General features: G+C 42.5%; 2 protein-coding genes and 1 pseudogene across 4 annotated transcripts in view; 1 reads left to right on the forward strand and 2 right to left on the reverse strand.

Moving 5' to 3' along the window:
* Nucleotides 1-5,356, forward strand: part of LOC112585699 (putative olfactory receptor 2B3) — a 33,543-nt gene extending 28,187 nt beyond the window's left edge. For all 3 annotated transcript variants that reach the window (XM_044945145.2, XM_044945146.2, XM_044945147.2), the window contains one exon: nt 242-5,356. In XM_044945145.2, the coding sequence (XP_044801080.1) occupies nt 1,582-2,529 (948 nt within the window). In that variant the 5' untranslated portion in view covers nt 242-1,581 and the 3' untranslated portion in view covers nt 2,530-5,356. The remainder of the gene's footprint in view (nt 1-241) is intronic.
* LOC112585698 overlaps nt 1-25,407 on the reverse strand; it is a 118,231-nt pseudogene that overhangs the window by 47,459 nt on the left and 45,365 nt on the right.
* LOC123334142 (olfactory receptor 2A12-like) lies at nt 18,652-20,630 on the reverse strand. The gene has a single exon (XM_044945149.2). It carries the CDS (start codon nt 20,520-20,522, stop codon nt 19,590-19,592), a length of 933 nt encoding a protein of 310 aa, XP_044801084.2. The 5' UTR covers nt 20,523-20,630; the 3' UTR covers nt 18,652-19,589.

Here is a 25,407-nt window from a genome sequence, read left to right on the forward strand (position 1 = left end):
TATCACTTGAGTACCATTCATTGTTTATCTGTCTCCTTCCTATGTGCATTCTTTGAGGGTAGAAATTTTTTTATTTCTGTATCCCTAGTGCTTAACACAGCATTGACTGCCAGCCCATATTTCCATCAGAGTGCCAAATACATTGGAATGTGATTTGTGTCTTTATTCTTCTATTTCCCCCAAAACACTGTGAGCTTCTTTGGGATTAGGAGTATACCATGTTTGTTCTGGTCTCTTTCAGTTTTTCTTTACCATTTGATGAACAACACCAGGAAGATAATTTGACTGGAATGAACATCACTGAGCTTCCACTTTCTGCTAGCTACAGTGCTGTGTGTGCCATGCATGTCATACATTACTCCTCACAGGTTCTGTTCCGATTTCTGGTGGATATCATGTAGATTTTACAGAGAAGGGAATGAGGTTCAAGGAGATTGAATTACTTGAACTGGCCACAGTTGAAGTACCAAGACTTGAATGTCAATCTTCTGATTCCAAATCCCATGTTCCTCCGCTAGAACCACTTCCTATGATGCCAAAAATGAAGAATCAGCTCTAACTTTTGAGATATAAACTAAACTCTGGAGCTCCCTGACTGTCATAAATCTCGACTCTAGGAGAGAAAGAGACCCTAAAGTATAGATTACCACTGGGAGGGTATTCCCATCAACCTGAAAGAATCAGAGATGCCAAAGCTGACTTCAAGCCGAAAAGACAGCTATTATTCTGCCTCAATTATAGTTTGAGGGTCAAGCAGGAAGACTTTTTTTCTGTTGTGAATAAGGCCAGGAAGAGGCCCAGTGGTGAGCAACTCCATCTGAAATAAAATCAGATATGAGGAAGCTTCCAGAGACACCAAAGATTCAAGAAACACAGACCTGGATAAAATTTCAAAAAAAATTTCATATTCTGGAGTCATATAATCTTGCCCATATTTCTGACTTGCCCTGCCTGTATATATGTAGTGATTCGAAGTTTAAAGCACCAAAGGAAAGAGTTTTGAGCGATTTGTTTTTTGACAGGAGGGAGAAGGAAACTTCTAATCTTCGTCATCACACTCTACACCAAAGACTAAGGCAGAAGAACCTCCAGCAATGTGCTGTGTGGTGGTGGTTCCTGAAGCACAAGAAAGCAGATGGCCTTGCTAGGACTAAGAGAGGAAGCACAGTGAGAAACTGGAAGTTTTGATGAAAGATTCACACTCGAGAGAATGAAAATCTCATAAAGTTTTCCCTGCCCTTCCCTAATTTAACCTCATCCTAGACAGACCTCAGTCAATGACCTGATATTAATCCCGAGTGAGAAGGGGACGACAGAGGATGAGATGGCTGAATGCCATCACTGACTCGATGGACGTGAGTCTCAGTGAACTCCGGGAGTTGGTGATGGACAGGGAGGCCTGGCGTGCTGCGATTCATGGGGTCGCAAAGAGTCAGACACGACTGAGCGACTGATCTGATCTGATCTGAGTATCTAAATAAAATCATCGACCTTGCCAACAACTGAACAATCATGGTGATTGATATGCATCCTAAGCTGGGACAATAGTTGGTTCATTTCTCTTTCTGCAGCTGAAGGAGAATGCAGGATTTCCTCTGGGAGAACCAGAGCTCCGTGTCTGAGTTCATCCTTCTGGGCTTCTCCAAGGATTCCCAAATTAATACAATCCTCTTCAACATCTTCCTCTTCCTCTATGTCTCTACTCTTGCGGGCAATGGGCTCATTGTCACCTTAATCCACCTGGACTCCCGCCTCCATACACCCATGTATTTTTTCCTCAGTGTCCTCTCCATGCTGGATATGAGCTATGTTACCACCACTGTGCCCCAGATGTTGGTACATCTGGTCTGTCAGAAGAAAACTATCTCTTACATTGGGCGTGTGGCCCAGATGTACATCTTTCTGGTGTTGGGCATCACTGAGGGCTGGCTGTTCTCTGTCATGGCCTATGATAGATATGTGGCCATCTGCTACCCACTCAGGTACAAGGTTATCATGAGCCCATGGCTGTGTGGGGCAATGGTGGTCTTTTGTGGACTGTGGGGGGTGAGCTGCTCTCTAGTTTACACTGTCTTCACTATGCGCCTGCCCTACTGTGGCCCCAATGAGATCAACCACTTCTTCTGTGAGGTTCCTGCTGTTCTGAAGCTGGCCTGTGCAGATACATCCCTCAATGACCAAGTAGATTTCATCCTAGGTTTCATCCTTCTTCTGGTACCCCTTTCCTTCATTCTGGCTTCTTACATCCGTATCTTTGCCACCATATTGAGAATTCGCTCAGCCCAAGGTCGGCTCAAGGCCTTCTCCACCTGTGCCTCCCACATCACTGTGGTCACCATGTTCTGTGGGCCTGCCATGTTTATGTACATGAACCCTGGGGCCAATGCCTCCCCAGAGCGGGACAAGAAACTTGCCCTGTTCTACAACGTCATCTCTGCCTTTCTCAACCCCATTATCTATAGCCTCAGAAACAAAGACGTAAAGAGAGCTTTCCTCAAGCTAACAGGCTGGAGCAGGACCACTGAATGAGGTCACTGGAACACAGAAGGCTACGACCAGACCTGAAACCATAGGTTCTGTGGTCCTTCCACCCCATTCCCTACCATAGCCCTATAGATAGGCAAGAATCACTGACTTAGGGGAGATGATATGTGAAAGTAAGTACCTGGGTGGGACATGATGATGACTCCAGTGGGCTCTCTTCAAACATTGAGACTAAACTATGGACATCTTGCCGAGGAAAGATCCATGTCTAATTCTTTCCTGTTTCCCCAGGGCCCAGCCAAGAGTCTGACAAATCAAAGCATTTACTCAAAGCAAATGTTGAGTAACTGAATTCATGAGGATTGGACCTATTAAATCAACTCTAGGTAGATGGGACAAGATGGGTCATAGGACCCAGATTAGTGAATTTTATTTTATCTTAATAAAGAGCATGAACAGATCTAAAGAAACATAGTTTCAGGGTAAAGGAAAGGTGACCTTTGGAATGGGATTCAAGGGTTGGTGATGGTCCATCCAGTATTTCCATGATGTGCCCCTGCTATGGTGAAGAGATACTTTGAGGGAGTCTCTCAGTATACAGGTAAAATGTCACCCGAAAGAAATTGTGGTGGGTCAGAGCTCATACTCTGCAGGAAGCCATCACTTTGTAGGATTGTTGTGAGAAGTCAGTGTAGGTAACATTCTCAAAACAGTGCTTGATACACTGCTTGCTTTACATAAACATTGTCATTCTTCTTGTTATAGTTGACTTCTTTTTCCTAACACCTCAATTACCAAGCAAACAACTGAGACCATTTCCACTTACAGAGATTAGCCATTCTGCTCTCTGGAAAGGGATAGCTCGCAATACAATTGAAAAGGTTGGTATTTGTGTGTACTTCATCCTTATGTGGATTTAGTGAGTTCGGTAAGTAGGATCTGTCACCAAGAAGCTTATCAGCGAAACTATAGAAAAATAATATCCCTTCAAGATACCAAAAAAGAGGCCCTGATTGCAAACAACCACTGCTCCTCAAGGATACCTCCATTGATATTCTCTCAGGGTAGAGCTTTCAAAATAAATATTTGTCCATATTTGAATTGAGTAATGATGGTGTTAATAGAGTACTTTATTCAAGAGGACATCAATAGGTATGGAAAGAGATGGATATCATAATGGGTGCTGGTTTCTCTTACCAGTGCCAGAGCCTTTTACCCATGGCTGTGGCCCCTGAGAGTCCCCAGCACCTTCTAGGAGGCACAGAAGAATTGCTCTACAGAATCTTAGGAATTGTACTGGCCACACAACACCTATCATACCAAGAAAGACAGGTAACACCTCAGTGAGGCCTGATTCAGAGAAGTAAGCTTTCACCTTTAGAGAATCACCTCCAAGTTTTGGTTTCACTCTTTCTACTAACTAGAGAACAAACAAAAAAGGAGGCAGGAGTTCCTGGCATTTATTTTATCCTTGTCATCATCCTGACATCCCACAGTTCATAGAGCCATCCCAGCCTTTCCTATTCCAAATTTAGCTTTGAATTTGAAAGTCTAGATCGCCTAATGGAACGAAGGACAGGTTATTCAAGGAAACGGTGCCATGGCGAAATATTGTCAAATTCTTGCTTTGAACCCAAAGGAAATTTAAAGCCATTAGGCTCCCTTCTGACAAATATTAGGCCTCTTTAGCATCAGAATTGTTGAATCGACATTAATTAACAGTCCTCAATAAAAAAAAGTGATGGTTCCCATGAAGGTGATACCGATTCAATCTAACTGAATATCAGTGAAGCTGCTTTGGACTCAGTAAGAAAGTACTGATGATTGTGGTGTTGATGACAGAATGAATATAACTTGTAGAGGAAGAATAATGTTTGACCTTCCCACTCCACAGCAGGTTATAGGATGTTTGTTGACCATGTTTTGAAAAGTAGTAAGGCACAGGGTTTGAGAAGAGATCCTGGGGCACTGGGAGAGCAAGTGAGCAGGAGTCATGTACAAAGACTGGAACGATGCACCAAGCCCCCAAATCACAAATGCAAAGGAAGGATAGGAGTTGATGATGCTATCCAGGCTACATCAAGATACTAGTGGGATGATAGGAAAAAATGGGAAGACAAAAGGGTTTGGTTAGGCCAGACAACAGCATGGTAGGATTAGAAGTTGGAGAGAACAAGAAGAGACTGAGTTGCAGAAAATTTAGAATTGAGAGTGTACTATTGAAAGAGTTTATGAATAAGCTCATCTGAGAGTGTTGTCCCTAGGGAAGTTTCAGATTTTTGGTAAAGAGATAGAAGGCAAATTCAGTGAAGAGATTTGGGGTGTGGTTTAATTTTAGGAAACAGGATTTCAGAGAGAAGTTGCAGGGAGAAGAGATGAAGCTCAGTATAGGATGGAACATATGGGATGCATGGATGCTCAGTGGCTGAATATTTTGGTAGGCCAATATTTTGTATTGGCCATATTTTTGGCCAATACATTGGCCAAAGATGAAACAGACAAAACAGGCTTGGAAACCCAGCTCCTTCATTTACTAATTTTGAGACTTTGGCTGTGGTTCCTAATCACAATGAGCATTTGTAATTCAAGCTTCAGATTTTCTCTTCAGTAAAATGGAGATAATGATCCTTACTTTGAAAGGTTTAGAGAGATTGTAGCTTTCTAGGTCCAAAAAAAGAGATACCTCTTTAGGTCCAAAAGGTTACACAAGGGAAACTTGATGTAAAGGAGCATTAACCACAATAAAATAACATATAAGTAACTCAGTGTGGTACCCAAGGGCCGAGGGATAGTAGCCAAGGAAGAATAGACCTGGGAGGGATTCAAACCTCATTGGAGAAGGTATGGTTCAGGCACTGAATTGCAAAGGTGTTCACGGATTTCTTCTTGTTCTTCCCTGTAGCTCAGATGGTAAAGAATCTGCCTGCAATGTAGGAGACCTGGGTTTGATCCCTGGGTCTGGAAGATCTCCTGGAGAACTGAATGGCAATCCACTCCAGATTCTTGCCTGGAGAATTCCATGGACAGAGGAGCCTGATGGGCTACAGTCCATGGGATCACAGATGGTCGGATACAACTGAGTGACTAACATTTACTCACTTCATGGATTTAGACAAGCCAGAGTTAGTCTGGAGTTTCTAGGCAACCTATAGGTCACCTTCCAGGGTGCAAGTAAGCTGAAACTATATATTTTTAAAGAAATATGTATTGGACATTTTTAATTATTGGTTTGCTTGCATTCTCTGAATTCTGAAGCTATTTTAGTAGCTTTGGAAAGTTCAGCTCAGTTCAGTCATTCAGTCGTGTCCAATTCTTTGCGACCCCGTGGACTGCAGCACGCCTGGACTCCCTGTCCATCACCAACTCCCGGAGTTCACTCAAACTCATGTCCATTGAGTCAATGATGCCATCAACCACCTCATGCTCTGCCATCCCCTTCTCTTCCTGCCTTCAAACTTTCCCAGCATCAGAGTCTTTTCAAATGAAAGTTGGCTTTGGAAAGTTCACTCTTTTTAAACAATATCTTCTTTATTTTTTTTTTAATTTTCTCTTTCAACTACCTACTTCTGTAAAACACAATGTGGGTTTATCACTAGGAAATGAGGAGACAACACAACTGCACTCTTTGCCACATATATGTGAACTGAATAACATGTGCAGTGACCGACGGTCTTTGAAAGAAGTGATAATTGTTCACTAATCATTACACATCTGCTATTTATGTAGTGATTTATGGCCTGAAGAGCTAGTAGTAAGCTGTATTTACCCAGTTATTTGGTGAACACTGTTGTTGAGAAACTACTATTATTCAGTTTCACCTTGACAGCTGAAGTCCATGCATGTTTGTAGTTGCTTAGTCGCTACGTTGTATCCAACTCTTGTGATCCCATGGCTTTAGCCTCCCTGGCTCCTCTGTCCATGGGATTTTCCAGACAAGAATACTGGAGTGGGTTGCCATTTCCATCTCTAGATCTTCTCAACCCTGGGATTGAACCTATGTCTCCTGCATTGGCAGGCAGATTCTTTACCACTGAGCCACAAGGGAAGTCCCCTATGCATGTTAAAATCATGCAAAACAAGAACACCCTGGAGTCAGTATTGGGAACTGCTGGTTCCTGCCTGTCTTTCAATGTATGGAATTGTATTTTAAACCAATATGAGGGATAATGCTTCCTACACCCTGGTTATACTTTATTTAAGGGCTGTAATGACAGAGGAAGTGATGTAAATTAGTTCTTTGAAGTATACCTCTCAAATTAAGTGAATCAATTCCATTTTCTATGCAAAAAAGAGAAAAAGACAGAGGAGGAGGAAAGAAGGAAGGTACATAGTTTTCAAATCCTTTAAAGTACTTGCATCAGTAACTTACTATTGGCCTTACCAGTGTGAACTGCTGTCAGACTGTATTCCCTTTTCCTAAAACTCTCAATATGTCCCATGTATACTCCAAAATCTCTGGTTAATTACTTATTAATTATTATGTGTGCTAGGTTGCTTCAGTTGTGTCTCTGACTCATTGCAACCTTATAGACTGTAACCTGCGTACTATACATTAACCCATTCAATATGGTGTAGATTGTCAAATATAGATCAGGGTAAAACACTGTGGTATTCAGAAAATGTGACCTGTTTGCTCAAATTTTGTTCATTGAAATTAATTTACAAAAATAAAATTCACTCTTTTTGCACTAGAAAGTCATTTTCATAAAGCTATAAGAAAGGAAATGATGCAAAAAAATATTTTTTTTTCTGCTTGAGAATATATAGTTCTCAGATATCTCTAGCTTCCTAAAAGTATGGTTTCTAAACTGGAATGGACAGAAGGACAGTCAATAAGCTGCCTTCAACACAGAGGAAAGTCTAACGGCTAAGGGGCCCTACCCGCCTCGTCCTACCTGTGTGGAGCTTCCAGCTAGCATTTGAGAACCTCTCAAATATGTACCACCAGGGTTCAGCAGACATTAAGAAAAACAACCTCATCCAGCAAAAGAATCCTTTTGCTGGGTATATTCTTGCCATATGGCAGGCAATGTTCTAAGGGTTTTGTATATATATTACCTCACTTAATGCTGACAGGAACCCTCTTTGGTAGATACTATTATTACTTCTATATGCAGATTACAAAGTATAGAAAAACAGCAAGTATGAAGCAGAGCCAGGTGTCAAACCCAGCAGCATGGCCCCAGAGTCCACATTATCAACTTCCACGTGGCTCAACATGAACAAAGGAGGCTGAAATACACAGGGAGGGGCTGAGAAAACAGAATGAAGAGAAGAGAAGAAAACTTTTTAAAAACCAAAACTATAAATCATTTCCTGAGAGATACAATTAAATATATCATCTATAGAATAAGTAAATGATATGAAAGAAGAGCAATTAAAGAATAAAGAACTCTCAGGTGATAAAATAAAAAATGAAAACTAAAATAAATGTTCAGTGACATGGTTAGAAAAAAAATCAAAGAAATCTTTCTTCTAATTAGAGCTAAATCAAAAAAGGTTCAAATCTGAGTAATAGAAATTCCAGAGTCAGAACAAAGAAAATAAGAGGGAGGTTGTAAAATAAAATTTCCCATAATTGTAGAATCTGAATCCTTCCAAATTCCCTAATCCAGGAATGAAAACAGGCCCACACCAAAGCAAATCACCACAGAACTTCAGATGCTGGGAGAAGAAAGCTTCTAGAGAGGAGAATGAGAACTAGCATGGCACTGATTCTCAATGGCAGCACACGGGGCTGTAAGGCAAAAAAGCAGTGCCTGCAGTATTCTCAGGAATAATCCCACACCAGCCAAATTAAAGGCAACTGCAAGATGCAAGCAGACACAAGTCCATCTCCCATGGCCCCTTTCCTACCAGAAAGTGGTATACAGCAGAAGAAGGCACAAGCTAAGACAGGAAAACATGGGATCCAGGAAATAGTGGACCCAAACTAGAAGCTGTGAAGACACGGGGGACAGGTGTATGACAGATCTAGATTAGAGTGGGGAAATTATAAGGTGGATAAGATGGCAAAACATCAAGAAGAAATAAGGATAAAGAAGGAAAACAAGGCACAGAGAAAGATATAAGGTGATAATTAACTCAAGAAAAAACCAAAAGCTGTACTACAAAGTAAACTATTTTATAGTATACCTACTGTAAAATGATTGGTATTTAAACAATCATAATGACATAAAACAAGACTGGGAGCTGACTGTGGCTCAGATCATGAACTCCTTATTGCCAAATTCAGACTTAAATTGAAGAAAGTGGGGGAAACCACTAGACCATTCAGGTATGACATAAATCAAATCCCTTATGATTATACAGTGGAAGTAAGGAATAGATTTAGGGGACTAGATATGATAAACAGAGTGCCTGATGAACTATGGATGGAGGTTCATGACATTGTACAGGAGACAGGGATCAAGACCATCCCCATGGAAAAGAAATGCAAAAAAGCAAAATGGCTGTCTGAGGAGGCCTTACAAATAGCTGTGAAAAGAAGAAAAGTGAAAAGCAAAGGAGAAAAGGAAAGATGTAAGCATGTGAATGCAGTGTTCCAAAGAATAGCAAAGAGAGATAAGAAAGCCTTCCTCAGCAATCAATGCAAAGAAATAGAGGAAAACAACAGAATGGGAAAGACCAGAGATCTCTTCAAGAAAATTAGAGATACCAAGGGAACGTTTCATGCAAAGATGGGCTCAATAAAGGACAGAAATGGTAGGGACCTAACAGAAGCAGAAAATATTAAGAAGAGGTGGCAAGAATACACAGAAGAACTGTACAAAAAAGAGCTTCATGACCCAGATAATCATGATGGTGTGATCATTCACCTAGAGCCAGACATCCTGGAATGTGAAGTCAAGTGGGCCTTAGAAAGCATCACTATGAACAAAGCTAGTAGAGGTGATGGAATTCCAGTTGAGCTATTTCAAATCCTGGAAGATGATGCTGTGAAAGTGCTACACTCAATACACCAGCAAATTTGGAAAACTCAGCAGTGGCCACAGGACTGGAAAAGGTCAGGTTTCATTCCAATCCCAAAGAAAGGCAATGCAAAGAATGCTCAAACGACCACACAATTGCACTCATCTCACACGCTAGTAAAGTAATGTTCAAAATTCTCCAAGCCAGGCTTCAGGAATACGTGAACCGTGAACTTCCAGATGTTCAAGCTGGTTTTAGAAAAGGCAGAGGAACCAGAGATCAAATTGCCAACATCTGCTGGATCATGGAAAAAGCAGGAGAGTTCCAGAGAAGCATCTATTTCTGCTTTATTGACTATGCCAAAGTCTTTGACTGTTTGGACCACAATAAACTGTGGAAAATTCTGAAAGAGATGGGAATACCAGACCACCTGACCTGCCTCTTGAGAAACCTATATGCAGGTCAGGAAGCAACAGTTCGAACTGGACATGGAACAACAGACTGGTTCCAAATAGGAAAAGGAGTCTGTCAAGGCTGTATATTGTCACCCTGCTTATTTAACTTATATGCAGAGTACATCATGAGAAACGTTGGGCTGGAAGAACACAAGCTGGAATCAAGATTGCCAGGAAAAATATCAATAATCTCAGATATACAGATTACACCACCTTATGGCAGAAAGTGAAGAGGAACTAAAAAGCCTCTTGATGAAAGTGAAAGAGGAGAGTAAAAAAGTTGGCATAAAGCTCAACATTCAGAAAACGAAGATCATGGCATCTGGTCCCACCACTTCATGGCAGATAGATGGGTAAACAGTGGAAACAGTGTCAGACTTTATTTTGGGGGGGGGGGCTCCAAAATCACTGAAGATGGCGATTGCAGCCATGAAATTAAAAGACACATACTCCTTGGAAGGAAAGTTATGACCAACCTAGATAGCATATTCAAAAGCAGAGACATTACTTTGCCAACAAAGGTCCATCTAGTCAAGGCTATGGTTTTTCCAGTGGTCATGTATGGATGAGAGAGTTGGACTGTGAAGAAAGCTAAGCACTGAAGAATTGATGCTTTGAACTGTGGTGCTGGAAAAGACTCTTGAGAGTCCCTTGGACTGCAAGGAAATCCAACCAGTTCATCCTAAAGGAGATCAGTCCTGGGTGTTCATTGGGGGGACTGATGCTGAAGCTGAAACTCCAATACTTTGGCCACCTCATGGGAAGAGTTGACTCATTGGAAAAGACCCTGATGCTGGGAGGGATTGGGGACAGGAGGAGAAGGGGACGACAGAGGATGAGATGGCTGGATGGCATCACTGACTCGATGGACATGAATTTGGGTGAACTCCAGGTGTTAGTGATGCACAGGGAGGCCTGGCATGCTGCAGTTTATGGAGCCGCAAAGAGTTGGACACGACTGAGTGACTGAACTGAATTGAACTGAACTGATACCTCTATCACATCTGCAGATGCTTGCCTAGGTCTCTAGCATGCAACAATACATCCCCTGTATCCCCACCACCCACACACACTCTGTTACACACCCAACCTTTATTCCCACATTAGGATTCAGTGGAAACAGTGACAGATTTTATCTTTGGGGTCTCCAAAATCACTGCAGATGGTGACTGCAGCCATGAAATTAAAAGACGATTGCTCCTTAGAAGAAAAGCTATGACAAACCTAGACAGCATATTAAAAAGCAGAAACTACTTTGCCAACAAAGGTCCATATAGTCAAAGCTATGGTTTTCCAGTAGTCGTGTATGGATGTGAGAGTTGGACCATAAAGAAGACTGAGTGCTGAAGAACTGATGTTATTTAACTGCGGTGTTGGAGAAGACTCTTGAGAGTCCATTGGACTGCAAGCAGATCAAGCCAGGCAATCCTCAAGGAATCAGTCCTGAATGTTCATTGGAAGGACTGATGCTGAAGCTGAAGCTCCAATCCTTTGGCTACCTGATATGAAGAACTGATTCATTTGAAAAGACCCCGATACTGGAAAAGATTGAAGGCAGGAGGAGAAGTGGACAACAGAGGATGACATGGTTGGATGGCATCACCGACTCAATGGATATGAGTTTGAGTAAGCTCCGGGAGTTGATGATGGACAGGCAAGTCTGGCGTGCTGCAGTCCCTGAGGTCACCAAGAGTCAGACACGACTTAGCAACTGAGCAACAACAACAAGGATCCAGCTTAGTATTATTCCACTAGGAGGCCTTTTCAGACCTATTCCACCATCTCCCACTCCCAAACCTTGATTAGGTGCTTTCTCTATTTCTCAGAACCCTTTGTGGTTATTGGCAAGTTATAACCCTGGTAATCCTAGAAGGTTCTGATAAAAGGTTTAGGCTCTAGCATCTAGGGAAAAAAATTTTCCCTCTCATATTAACTTTGTTCTCACTCATTGACTTGGAATATCTATTATAAAGTATGGATAAAGGTGTGAGTATATAACCTCCTTTCAGAAATAGTAATAGCTAATGTTATTCATGGGGTCGCAAAGAGTCGGACACGGCTGAGCGACTGAACTGAACTGAACTGAATGTTTAGAGAAAACTTTCTATGTGCCAGGCATTGCTATATGAACTTATCCTCATAACAACTCACTGAGGTAAGTACTAGTACCTCCATTTGTACAGATGGTAAAAAATAAACTAAATTGTACAGAAAGTAAGTGATTCACTCCAAATTCTACGGTTTCTGTGATGGACCTGGGATTTGAACCAAGGCATTTTGGCTTCAGAGCCAACTCTTAATCATTAAATTCTCCTGCTGTATGGAAACAGGCTCTAATTGGGAGAGGTAAAGAATGCAAACTGCCCCTATCTGCTCCTCCATTTGAGTTCCTTGAAGTTTGGCACAAGATACTACAGAATCATGGCCTATAATTTATGACCACCAGATAAGACAGAATCAGACTCCTCCTAGCACAAAGAGCTAAACTGGCAGCCATAGACTCTCTCTCCTGATAAAGCTTCCTCCATCTCCCCCATCACTTGGATGTGGGAGCCATGGGGTTACATTGGAAGCAGAAGGATTCCTTAGAAAGAGACTTGGGAAATACCATCCTGCATGCCATCCTCAGTCACTTGAGTTGTGCCCAACTCTTTGTGACCTATGGACTATATAGCCCACCAGGCTCCTCGGTCCTTGGGATTCTCCAGGCAAGAATATTGGAATGGATTGCCATGCCCTCCTCTAAGGGATCTTCCCGGCCCTGGAATTGAACCCATATCTCCTGTGTCTCCTGCACTGCAGTCAGCTTCTTTACCCGCTGAGCCACCTGGGAAGCCAATTACCAGATTAGAGCTTAGTAAATCCTTGTAAAAGCCTCCCTCTGACTCTTTGCGACCCCATGGACTGTAGCCTACCAGGCTCCTCTGTCCATAGGATTTTCCAGGCAATAGTACTAGAGTGAATTGCCATTTCCTTCTCCAGGGGATCTTCCCGACCCAGGAATCGAACCCTGGTCTCCTGCATTGTAGACAGACGCTTTACCATCTGAGCCACCAGGAAAGTCCAATTACCAGATTAGAGCTTAGTAAATCCTTGTAAAAGCCTCCCTCTGACTCTTTGCGACCCCATGGACTGTAGCCTACCAGGCTCCTCTGTCCATAGGATTTTCCAGGCAATAGTACTAGAGTGAATTGCCATTTCCTTCTCCAGGGGATCTTCCCGACCCAGGAATCGAACCCTGGTCTCCTGCATTGTAGACAGATGCTTTACCATCTGAGCCACCAGGAAAGTCCAATTACCAGATTAGAGCTTAGTAAATCCTTGTAAAAGCCTCCCTCTTAGTCAACCTTGATTTCCGTAGGAATGGGGACATTATTTAATGGAAAAAAAAAATGTGTCCTAAGATTTCATTAGCCCAGCAGTCTCTGTCACAACTTGCAACAGCCAAGGTCTTTAGAGAACAGGGGAGTGGGTCCCAATCATTGTGGTCGCTGGTATCATTGTTAAAGGCTTCTCCCAGCACAACCGTCATTGTCCTTTCATGACATCTCTTAGCTGGACTTGGAGATCTGGAGCTTAGGAAATTCATCTTCTGTTTCTAACTCCTAGAACATGGGTTGGCAGAGAGGACCTTTCCATATATGTTTCCTAAATGAACAAATGGAAGAAGGTGGAGGTCTAGAAAGAAAAAAGGGGAAGGGACAGAAGTGTGAGGTGAGGAGGAAAGAAGAGTGGGGAACAAGGGAGGGGCTAGAGGGATGTTGGGCACAGCACAGAGAGGACCCAGTGGCTGGGTGACCTGGCCACCGCTGACCTCCAGCCCCCACAGATGTCTGGATCCCACCCATAGCCCCAAGCCCAGTGACCATCTCACCCTCTGGAATCCACAGAAACAGATCACGGAGAGAGACAGCCACTTGTTCTTAAGGGAAAGAGACTGAACAGGAAGCACTCAGGGCAACTGATTCCAGTGAGGCAGGATTCCAGGCAACCCAGTCTCCAGAAAAACACTAGGCTTCTGAGAGGTGGAAGGGTGAACTCCTTGCCTTTTCTCCATTGCTCAGCTCCTTGCACTTGGCCTGGCTAGCCCTGGCTCGTGAAGGCCTTGCCTGTCAGGTTCTCAGGTGTAGATGGAGGGAGCCTCAGCCAATCCAAGCTCCTCTCAATGGACTAAGCTACTGAGGCTTTATGGTCTTGCTTCCTTACCAGACTTTCCTGCGAGAGCAAGGGGAGGGCCATCCCCCTCCCTCCTGCCACCATCATCCCTGTGCCTGGTGAAGATGCCAGTTGGAATTCCCTGAATGTTGTCAACAATAACCCTACAAGGAAGAGGTCCCTGTGGACAGAGCAGGAGCAAACCTCCCTATTGGGAAGGCATAGTGACCTGTCTATTTCCTTCTCCAGCCTTCTGAGGAATATGACCAGCCTAGGGGAGAGGATATTATACCTGGTCTTCTCATAGAGATGTTAAGAACCAAAGGCCTCATGTTGATTCTCCTCTTACCTCCAAAATCCCTGTGCCCCAACTTGTCAATTAGAACATGTTTGGATCACACCCTTGTTTCTTCTGAACAACCTTGAGCAAATCAAAATCGCCCTCTATTCCTGACCAGAATAACAACTCTACTGAACTCTAACAGAAATTCTTCCTGCTGTCCCAGAGCTGGTTCTGATTACCAGTGGGGTTGGGCCAGCCATTGGTAGGAGGAGGAAGGCTGGACACTGGATGCTGAATTTTGAGTCAGGTGGGCCTTCAGACCTCAAGGAGAAGAGGGTGGGCTGGCAAGAGAGGAAAAGCTAGGGCTGTGGCAATCCTAACAACCGGGGACTCTCTGTGGAGGTTGAGAATGCCTCTGGAAGAGACTCTTGTGGGAATTAGCTCTCGTTTGCTAAAACAGGTACCTTAGAAGGTTTCTGGGTTTATGTCTGGGGAGGGAGCTGAGGGAAATGGCAGGAGGTGATGATGGTACTAATGATCAAGAGCACATTAGTGGTCCTTCATGACAGCCTCACACACAGAGCACTTTCATGAGTATTTTCTCATCAGGTCCTCCTGGCACACCTGGGAGGGAGTGTTGTGATCCTTGTTTTACAGGTAATGACAATGTGGTGAGCCACTGAGTGCTCGTGATGGGCCAAGTCTTAAGGGAGTCAGTGATGCTCATTTTGGTCACTTCACTGCTGAGTCACTAAGGGCCTTCACGGTCAGCATGTCCATTTCCTTACTCTCTTTTACAGCCATGAAAATTAAAGCTCAGAGAAGCAAAGTCACTGCCCTGCATGAGTTAGTGTAGGTGATTCAGACTTAGAAATCCTGCCTCCTAGCCATGTCCCCATTCCATTGACCTCAGACTTCTTCCTCTGCTTCATTCTCTACGAATTGGCAGAAAAAGCTGTCTACCTGTCCAGTGATAATTAGTTAATTGCAGCCATCTCATCATGCATGCCCTCAACATTTTTATCCCTGGGAATTTGTATCCCCCAGTGCTGTAAATCTTGTTTGAGCCAATGAAGTACACAAAGCTCAGATAAGGTAATAGGATAGTAATAATAATGATAAGAACAGCAACAACAAAACAATAACAATAGCGATGTTAATTATTATGTGCACATGCATGCTAAGTCACTCCTGTGGGGTCCAACTCTTTGTGATGCTGTAAGCTATGGCCTGCCAGGCTCCTCTGTCCATGGGATTTTCCAAGCAAGAATACTGGAGTTGGCTGCCATTTCCTTCTCTGGTTATTATAATAATAGTAAAACGTTATAGGTATTGTTTCATATGTGCTTTACTTATAATAACCCATGTAATATTCAAAGATCTCAAGAAGACATCTCATCTTGAAATTCAGTGGAAACATTGTTTTGACCACCAGTGGAAACACTCCCTACTGGGACACTAACATCTTCAAACTAGCAGAGCTCAGAGTTCCTGAAATAGGAAACACATATTCTGTGAGTGGGTTACTGGGTATAATAGTCACAGAATCCACTCCCATTTCACGGCTTGATTCCCATGTCCATGCATTCTGGCACTGAGGAAACAATACCATATAGTCTCTGACTCAAAACTTAAACTTAGCATCATGTTTAAAGAAATATGTAAGATAGGGTCCTATTCTTTCAAACTGTTGTTCCCTACCAATAGCGATAACTGAATCTTAATAAGTCATTTCATCTTTCAACTTGTCCAGCTTATTCCAAGTGTTGGAGCCTAGTTAAGGTCACTGATTCTATAATTATGAACCCACAGAAGAGAAATGAGTTTCTTGATCAGATGCAATGCTGTCAGGATTCTCTGATGGTGGATTAGGCACACTGTGAATTCATAGATAATGATGCTAGCAAAAGCTTTGTGGGCAAAGGAAGCAAATTCATATCTAGAATCTGTATATGTTCCCATGAAGACAAATCACTGTCCCCTCCCTGATGGAAGAGATCCAATATAATCAAACCGCCACCGGTGATAGCTGTTCTCCTGAGGCATGGTGTCATAGACTTGATCTCTGCTATTTGTGACTTAAGCACTCATCAGTAGTGGCAAACAGGTCAGCCGTGGAAAAAGGAAACCCTGTTCCTAAGCCCGTATGAATAGCCTCCATCCTCGCTTAATGGACGTTTTGCTCATACGCCCACTGAATGAGGGTCTCGGGAAAAAGCCTGACTGACATTCACAGAGCATGTCATTTTTTCCACCTGATTTGTCTCCTCTGAAGCTGATAGCCTTTCATGAACATTCACTTGGGACACACAGATTGTGTCCACTCTAAGGAAGTCCATCCACATATCTCTCCTTTCCCCAAACTTTCTTGCCACCAATCTTTGTATCTTGTGGCATGGTTACTTAGTACCTTTTGCTCATTTTTGCATTTTCCTATGGAAATCAATCTGTGAAAACTTTCTATCTTTAAAAGTTTTAATTTTGGTAATCTATGTCTCCCTTGGAAAATATCCATTCCATCTAAGTTTGCAATTTTATTTGCATAGGGATCAGCAAACAGAGAAAGCAGAGTTGGGGAACCTAAGTTTCTTGCATAGGAATACACAGCTGATAAGTGGTAGTTTACCAATCTGCCCAAACAGAAACTTTGAGATCATTAGTGCAGAAATGGATCAAAAGGGAAAAGAATTGGAGAGGCCGACATTTCAGTCTAGTAGCAAAATATTTCCCCCAAATAGATGAACTGAGTCCCTCCAGACAGGTGCTATGATCCACTCTGCCATTTTCTTTGTTCAAGGAAACAGGAAAAAGTAAAAATAAAACAAAAAACAACAATCCTCATAGAGACCAAATTAACAGAGAATTAATTAACAACATTTTTTTAACTCCACCCCTTAGTACCTGTACACTTCCTAAGAACTGCTGGTTTGTGGACTGCAGATTCCATGAGGACAGGTGCTGTGACTCTGTCACCAGCGCCAGGGATCAGTGGTGACAGTCGACAACTAATGGCTCCCATCAGTGAACTACAGGGAATCAGAGATACTGGTAAAGCTGGATTATAACCCTGATAGCTTCCTTGATTGCTCCCTTTTTCACCTCCACACCCAAGTCATCACATGCTCTTGCTTCTTTCCCTGTCACTTCAGCACTTCCCCACTCACTGCCACCATCAAGTCTAGTATCTCAGAAATTATGCCTAGGTCTACCCCCACTAAATGTTTCTCTTTAATCCAACCCCCTCATCCATGGTCCCAAGCCATTCTTCTGAAAATACTGAGGCACCTTCTCTCCTCTACTCTGGTCCATATCCCAGGTTCTTAAAAATAGAGATTGTCACATACCAATACAATATTGTGAAGTAATTAACCTCCAATTAAAATAAATAAATTTATATTTAAAAAAATAGAGGTTGTCTATCTTTAAGATAAAATCTATTATCATCTTGAATTACAAACTCTGTTACTATCTATCCAAGTAGAGAGACAAACACAACCTCATCACTTCACCCACAAGACTCTCACCTCTACATTATCCTGATTCCTGAGTCTAGTTGTAGCAGAGCCACCAGGTAGACGCCACACCTTCTGGAAGGAACTCCAAGAGCCAATGACACCTCTTCCCCAGTATCCAGGCAACCCCCTTCCCCACGAAGCCAGAAACAGAAAGTTCTTAAAAGTTTTAAGTCCCTCCCGCCAGCCACATAGCTCCCTACCCTCTCCCCAGATGGAGGGAATGCTCCAACAGCCCATAGGACCCTTCACTTTCTGCCTGAAATCTCTTGGAAAAGTTGCCTGGAACTTTGCCACACCATTGGTGCTATGGTACGCACCTACCTAAACCCCTGCTTAGCTCAGCACTGTTACATCTTTCATTCGCAAGACATCTGAGCTTTCAATGAGGCCGGAAAGAAAGCTGGATTCCCATGCTAACTCTGAGGCTTGTGCCAGGGTTCTTATAGAGTCTCATATGTCATTTAGGTCCCTAGAAAGAATCAGAGGCATTGCTTACAATGTACTGTACCTGTAACAACTTTAATTCTTCTATGGCTTTGTAATTCACCCTATGGTTCACAGAAAATACACTAGTTTATAGCATTTGATTTCATACATTTCACCTACTGTGACACAGAATTTTGGAGACACAGAGGTCTTAGAGACCTTTCAATTTGAGGTCCTCATTCTATAGATGAATAAAGTGAGATCCAGAGAAAAGAAGTAAATGGCCCAAAGTGACATAACCAGTTATGGCCCAAAGTAAATGGCCCAACCATTTAGCAAGGTTGGGACTAGAACGCAGGTCAATTAATATCAAGTTTGGTTGCTTCCACAAGATGATGTAGAGTACAAGGTATCAGCCCCATAAACCATATTGCTTCCATGCATCAGGCCAGGTCCATGGGTTACATTGGCTCCATATACCATTGGCTTAATTTTCAAAGTTGGTCGCACATATTTATTCTTTTCCTGTACCACTATGATTGCCTACTACTTGATGTTCTACTATGTCCATATACCACACCACTTTTGGGTACCATGTTTCACATTAGTTACATGCGTACTATTGGTCCCAGTGCCTCTGTTGTAGATTACATTATCACCCACAGTATTTGCTGCTCTCACTGTAGAGGGAATACATATCTATCCCCATGCCACATGACTTGCATTACTTTTCTGTGGGAAGAAAATACTTTCTGCCCTTTTTTCAGAAGGCCTACACATAGGACTTGCTTTGGTCAATAGGATGTCAGCAAAGAGATGTGCGTTCAGTTCAGTTCAGTCGCTCAGTCGTGTCCAACTCTTTGCGACCACATGGACTGCAACACACCAGGCCTCCCTGTCCATCACCCACTCTCAGAGTTTACTCAAACTCATGTCCATTGACATGTGTGTTACTTCTGAGCAGATGCTTTAAGAGTCGTCATGTATTTCAGCCATTGTTCCTTTCTCTTTCTCATAAGTCTGATGTGTTCCAGATAGGGCCTCCTCCTTCAGGCCGGATCCAAGAATCCAATGGCAGAAGGCCACAGACTACTTACAGCTGACTGGAGCATGACAAATAAATGGACTTTTACTGTGTGACCCCATGAGATTATGGAGTTGTTTGTAACTGCACCACAATGTAGAAAGATGATCAAGACAGCCATCCGTGGTTTCATGTTCCACATTTGTTCCACTGACCAAGTACTGTGTTGGTTCTATTGTATAATGTTGGTTTCATATGTTATAGATGCTGTCCCTTTCTTCATCAATGAACACTTTACCCCGGACTCCTCCTGTCTCTCAGTTCAGCAGGCCAGTCTATCTCCCCATCACTTTGAGAAAAGCCCTTTTCATGTCCTTATTCCTCAGACTGTAGACCACAGGATTAAGCAGAGCAGTGAAGACATTATAAAAGAGTGAGATCTGCTTGTCTTGCTCAGGGGAATAGCTTGAATTGGGCCTCATGTAGAGGTAGGTGGCTGGAGCATAGAAGAATGTGATCACAGTCAGGTGGGAGGCACAGGTGGAGAAAGTCTTGCAGCGGGCCTGCATGGACTTGAACTTGAAAATGGCCTGGGCAATACGGATGTAGGAGGCCACAATGAGCAAGAGTGGGGCAACAACCATGAAGACACTGATGACCAGGTCCACCATTTCAATGATGTGGGTATCCATGCAAGCCAAATTTCGTACTGAAGGGCCTTCACAGAAGTAGTGGTTGACCATGTTGGGCCCACAGTATGGCAGCCTCATGGTGAAAAAAGTGTGGATCAGAGAGAAGAAGAAACCACAGGCCCAGGTCCCAGCTGACAGTCGTGTGCACAGGCCCCAGCTGAGGATGACAGTATAACGCAGTGGATAGCAGATGGCCACGTACCGGTCAAAGGCCATGACGACAAATAAAATGCACTCGGTCAGGCCCACGGCACCAAAGATATACATTTGTAGCCAACAACCAGCAAAGGAGATGGTCTGGGATCGAGAAAGAAGATGCACCAGCAACTGGGGCACAGTGGTAGTGACACAGCCCATATCCAGCAGGGAGAGGATACAGAGGAAGAAGTACATGGGAGTGTGGAGACGCGTGTCCAGGCATATCAGCGTGATGATGAGCCCATTGCCAAGGACTGAGCTCAGGAAAAGAAGAAGGAAAGCACTGAAGAGGGTCCTGTTGGTCGTGGGGTCACTGGAGAAGCCAAGCAGGATAAATTCAGAAACCCAGCTTTGGTTCTGCCCTGGAGGCATCCACATGGTGGGCCTATAGGAGAATGATATGCATACCACATATGGATATGCATTTAAATATCACCTAAGATATGATAGTTTAGTAAGATCTGGAGGGAGGCAGCTGTAATATTAATCCTCAGCCCACTACCTACCTACTACCTTTTACAGTTACTTCACTTTCTGAGCCTCAGTCTCTTCTTCTATAAAATGTGGCTAATAATACTCATCTCTCAGGGTGTTTAGGAGGAGTTGGGGAGTTGTATGTGAATCATCTCCTACAATGCCTTAAAACATTAAATAGTAGTAAATGCTCATTTGCAATCTCCCCAGGCTTATTCCCAACCCCTCAGAGCAAAGATTAGTTGCTCAAATGTCTAGTAACAATCAACTTACACAGCATCTGCTCCGGCCCCCAAAACCTGCAGATGTGAGCTCCTGTCTACCTTAGAGATCATTTGTCTGGATGTGCGACAAGCCTCTCCTCACCCTATAAATTTGTCTCTTTGACAGCTGACGATAAGAGGCATTACCAATAGAGGGCGGGGCTTCCTTGTTGGCTCAGGAAGTAAACTATCTGCCTGCAATGAAGGAGACCTGGGTTCGATCCCTGGGTCAGGAAGAGCCCCTGGAGAAAGGAATGGCAACCCACTTCGGTATTCTTGCCTGGAAAATTCCATGGACAGAGAATCCTAGCAACATGGTAGGAGGGAGGCTCTGAAGTTGAAGCTTCAATTCTCCTTCCTCAGTTGCTCAGCTAGAGAGCCACTGGGTTGGTAGCATCCAACCACATACTCAGGCCACACACACTCTCCCTACCAGTGGTCACTTCTAGGAGAGCTCTGGCCTGTGGCTCCACCCCCACTCCCAGTAGCAGACTGTATCCTGTGGCAGTCACACCCTTTTTGAAAAAGTCTGAGCTCAGTCTTCTTTTTTCTTCTGATCAGGGAAGATAGATAGTGGTGTCGAGAGCAGGGGGAAGGAGGGAAGTAACTCCTAAATCCTTAGTCCCTGTGTACTCTTCTTTAGCCATAAGGCAGTAGCTGCTTTTTCTTTTTTTAATTGCTACTTCTGGATCTCTTCAAGTTCTTTTTTAAGGCTTTTAGCAGTTATCGACCTTTAACTAGCTAACAATTCTGTATAGTAAATTTTCCCTGTTCACATCACTGGCATGTTCTGTCTCTTCTCAGGATTGAACTGATGCAGATGCTAAATCTATGGGGAATGAATTTGATAAGGAACAGACTGTTATATAATTACAAGCTATCTATCCATAAAGTAATTATTAATTACAAAAGTAAAAAGTGGTAGCTATCAGTGGAGAAACTGGACAACATCTTAACTGAGTGATTACAATTAATGACACCGATAAGGAGCAGATAGACACCTGGTGTTTCCATATGTGAAAACCAACAATGACTTATATATTGTTTCAGACCAAAAAAACAAAACCTGAATCTAACCATGAGAAAACATCAAAGAAACCTAAGTTGAGAAATATTCTACAAAATAACTAACTTTTGAAAGTGAAAGTCGCTCAGTTGTGTCAACTCTTTGCAACCCCATGGACTTCTCCAGGAATTCAGTCCTGGAATTCTCCAGGCCAGAATACTGGAGTGGGTAGCCGTTCCCTTCTCTAGGGGATCTTCCCAACCCAGGGGTTGAACCCAGGTCTCCCGCATTGCAGGCGGATTATTAATCAGCTGAGCCACCCTAGTCTTCAAAAAAGATCTATCATGAAAGACAAAGTTCTAATCTGTAATAGAGGCAAGGAGACTAAAAAATGTATAACAACTATTGCAAAATGTAAAATCAGAAGAGTGGAATACTACAAATAACATTAATTTGACAACTGGTAAGCCTGGAATTTTAATTAGATTAGTTTAGACCAGTATCAGTGTTAAAATGCCTGAGTTTGACAACTACTATGTGAGAGAATATCCTTATTCTCTTACATTTGAGAAACTATTCTCTGAAGTATTAAAGGGTAAAGGAACATGATGTTTATAAATTATTCTCAATTAGTTCTGAAAATTACAGTAACAGCAAGCTAAAAATTTAATACATCTTGTCATGGTACATACAGGTTTCTTTGTAGTATTCTTTCAGGTTTTCTGAGGGTTTTTATTCTAATCCCAAAGTTTTCATTCCAATCCCAAAGAAAGTCAATTCCAAAGAATGTTCAAACTACTGCACAGTTGCACTCATCTCACACACTAGTAAAGTAATGCTCAAAATTCTCCAAGCCAGGCTCCAACCGTACGTAAACTGAGAACCTCCAGAGGTTGAAGCTGAATTTAGAAAAAACAGAGGAACCAGAGTTCAAATTGCAAACATCCATTGGATCATCAAAAAAACAAGAGCTCCAGAAAAAAATCTGCTTTATTGACTATACCAAAGCCTTTGACTGTGTGGCTCACAACAAACTGTCGAAAATTTTTCAAGAGAAATACCAGACCACCTTACCTGCCTCCTGAGAAATCTGTATGCAGGTCAAGAAGGAACAGAATCAGACGTGGAACAACAGACTGGTTCCAAATTGGGAAAGGAGTACATCAAGGCTGTATATATTGTCACCTTGCTTATTTAACTTCTATGCAGAGTACATCATGCGAAATGCCAGGCTGGATGAAGCACAAGCTGGAAAGAGGAGAATGAAAAAGCTGGTTTAAAACTCAGCATTAAAAAAATTAATATTATGGCACCTGGCCCCATCACTTCATGACAAATAGATGAGGATAAAATGGAAACAGTGACAGATTTTATTTTCTTGGGCTCAAAAATCATGGTAGATGGTGACTGCAGCCATGAAATTAAAAGATGTTTGCTCCTTGGAAGAAAAGCTATGACCAACCTAGACAACATATTAAAAAGCAGAGACATTAATTACTTTGCCAACAAAGGTCCATCTAGTCAAAGCTATGGTTTTTCCAGTAGTCATGTATGGATGTGAGAGTTGGACTATAAAGAAGGGTAAGGGCTAAAGAATTGATACTTTTGAACTGTGGTGATGGAGAAGACTCTTGAGAGTCCCTTGGACTGCAAAGAGATCAAACCAGTCCATTCTAAACCAGTCCTGAGTGTTCATTGGAAGGACTGATGCTAAAGCTGAAACTCCAATACTTTGGCCACCTTATGCAAAGAACTGACTCATTGGAAAAGACCCTGATGCTGGGATAGATGGAAGGCAGGAGGAGAAGGGGACGACTGAGGATGAGATGGTTGAATGGCATCACTGACTCAATGGACATGAGTGAGCAACCTCTGGGAGTTGGTGATGGACATGGAAGCCTCGCGTGCTGCAGTCCATGGGGTCACAAAAAGTTGGACATGAAAGAGTGACTGAACTGAACTGAGGGTTTTTACTTCCAGAAAAAGGTTTTGAAAAAAATTTAAATGTGAAATAAAAATTATTTCAGAAAAATAAAATGTAAAATAATTTAAAGGGAGTTCTTCAGGCAGAACGAAAGTGACAGAAACACAAAAATACAAAAATGAATGGAGAGTCTCTCGAGGAAAGGGTAAATATAAAGTAATAATGAATATAAACCAATAATCAAGTTTTGTGAGATTTAAGACAAAAGACTAGAGATTATGGCAACAATACACAGGAACAAAAGGGGGTAAATGGAGTTAGGGTCTAAATATTTAGCATAATTGGAAAAATGGTAAAACTAATATCTAGCATTTTTTTTCTGCTCAGTTACTCAGTTGTGTCTGACTCTTTGCAACCCCATGGACTGCAGCACGACAGGCTTCCCTTACATCATCTCCCAGAGTTTGCTCAAACTCCTGTCATTGAGTTGACAATGCCATCCTACCATCTCATCCATTGTCACTCACTTCTCATGCCCTCAATCTCTTCCAGCATCAGAGTCTTTTCCAATGATCACTTCTCTGCTTCAGGTGGCCAAAGTATTGGAGTTTCAGCTTAAGCATCAGTTCTTTCAATGAATATTCAGGGTTGATTTCCTAGGATTCACTGGTTTGATCTCCTTGCAGTCCAACGGACTCTCAAGAGTCTTCTCCATCACTACAGTCCAAAAGCATAAATTCTTCAGTGCTCAGCCTTCTTTATGGTCCAACACTCATAACCATACATGACTATGGGAAAAGCCATATCTTTATATAGACATTTGTTGGCAAAGTAATGTCTCTGCTTTTTAACATACTGTCTAGATTGATCATAGCTTTTCTTCCAAGGAGCAAGCGTCTTTTAATTTCATGGCTGCAGTCACCATCTGCAGTGATTTTGGAGCCCAAGAAAATAAAATCTGTCACTGTTTTCATTGTTTTCCCTTCTATTTGCCATGAAGTGATGGGATCACATGCTATGATCTTCATTTTGAATGTTGAGTTTTAAGCCAGCTTTTTCACTCTCCTCTTTCACCTTCATCAAAAGGCTCTTTAGTTCATCTTTGCTTTCTGCCATTAGAGGTATCATCTGCATAGCTGAGGTTTTAATATTTTTCCTGGAAATCTTGATTCCAGGAGACTAAAGCTTGTGACATCCAGCCCAGAGTTTCAAATGATGTACTCTGCAAGTTAAATAAACAAGGACAATATGCAGCCTTAATATACTCTTTTACCAATTTGAAATTAGTCCATTGTTCCACGTCCAGTTCTAATTGTTGCTTCTTGTCTTTCATACAGGTTTCTCAGGAGGCAGGTCAGGTGGTCTGGTATTCCCATCTCTTTAAGAATTTTCCACAGTAATTGAGATCCACACAGTCAAAGGATTTAGCCTAGTCAATGAAGCAGAAGTGGAAGTTTTTCTGGAATTTTCTTGCTTTTTATATGATCCAACAGATGTTAGCAATTTGGTTTCTAAGTCCTCTGCCTTTTCTAAATCCAGCTTGTACATCTGGAAGTATGGCTTGAAGGATCCAGTAGTTTGGACATTCTTTGTCAT

The sequence above is a fragment of the Bubalus bubalis genome, chromosome 6 (genome assembly GCF_019923935.1).
Source record: "Bubalus bubalis isolate 160015118507 breed Murrah chromosome 6, NDDB_SH_1, whole genome shotgun sequence".
NCBI lineage: Eukaryota > Metazoa > Chordata > Mammalia > Artiodactyla > Bovidae > Bubalus > Bubalus bubalis.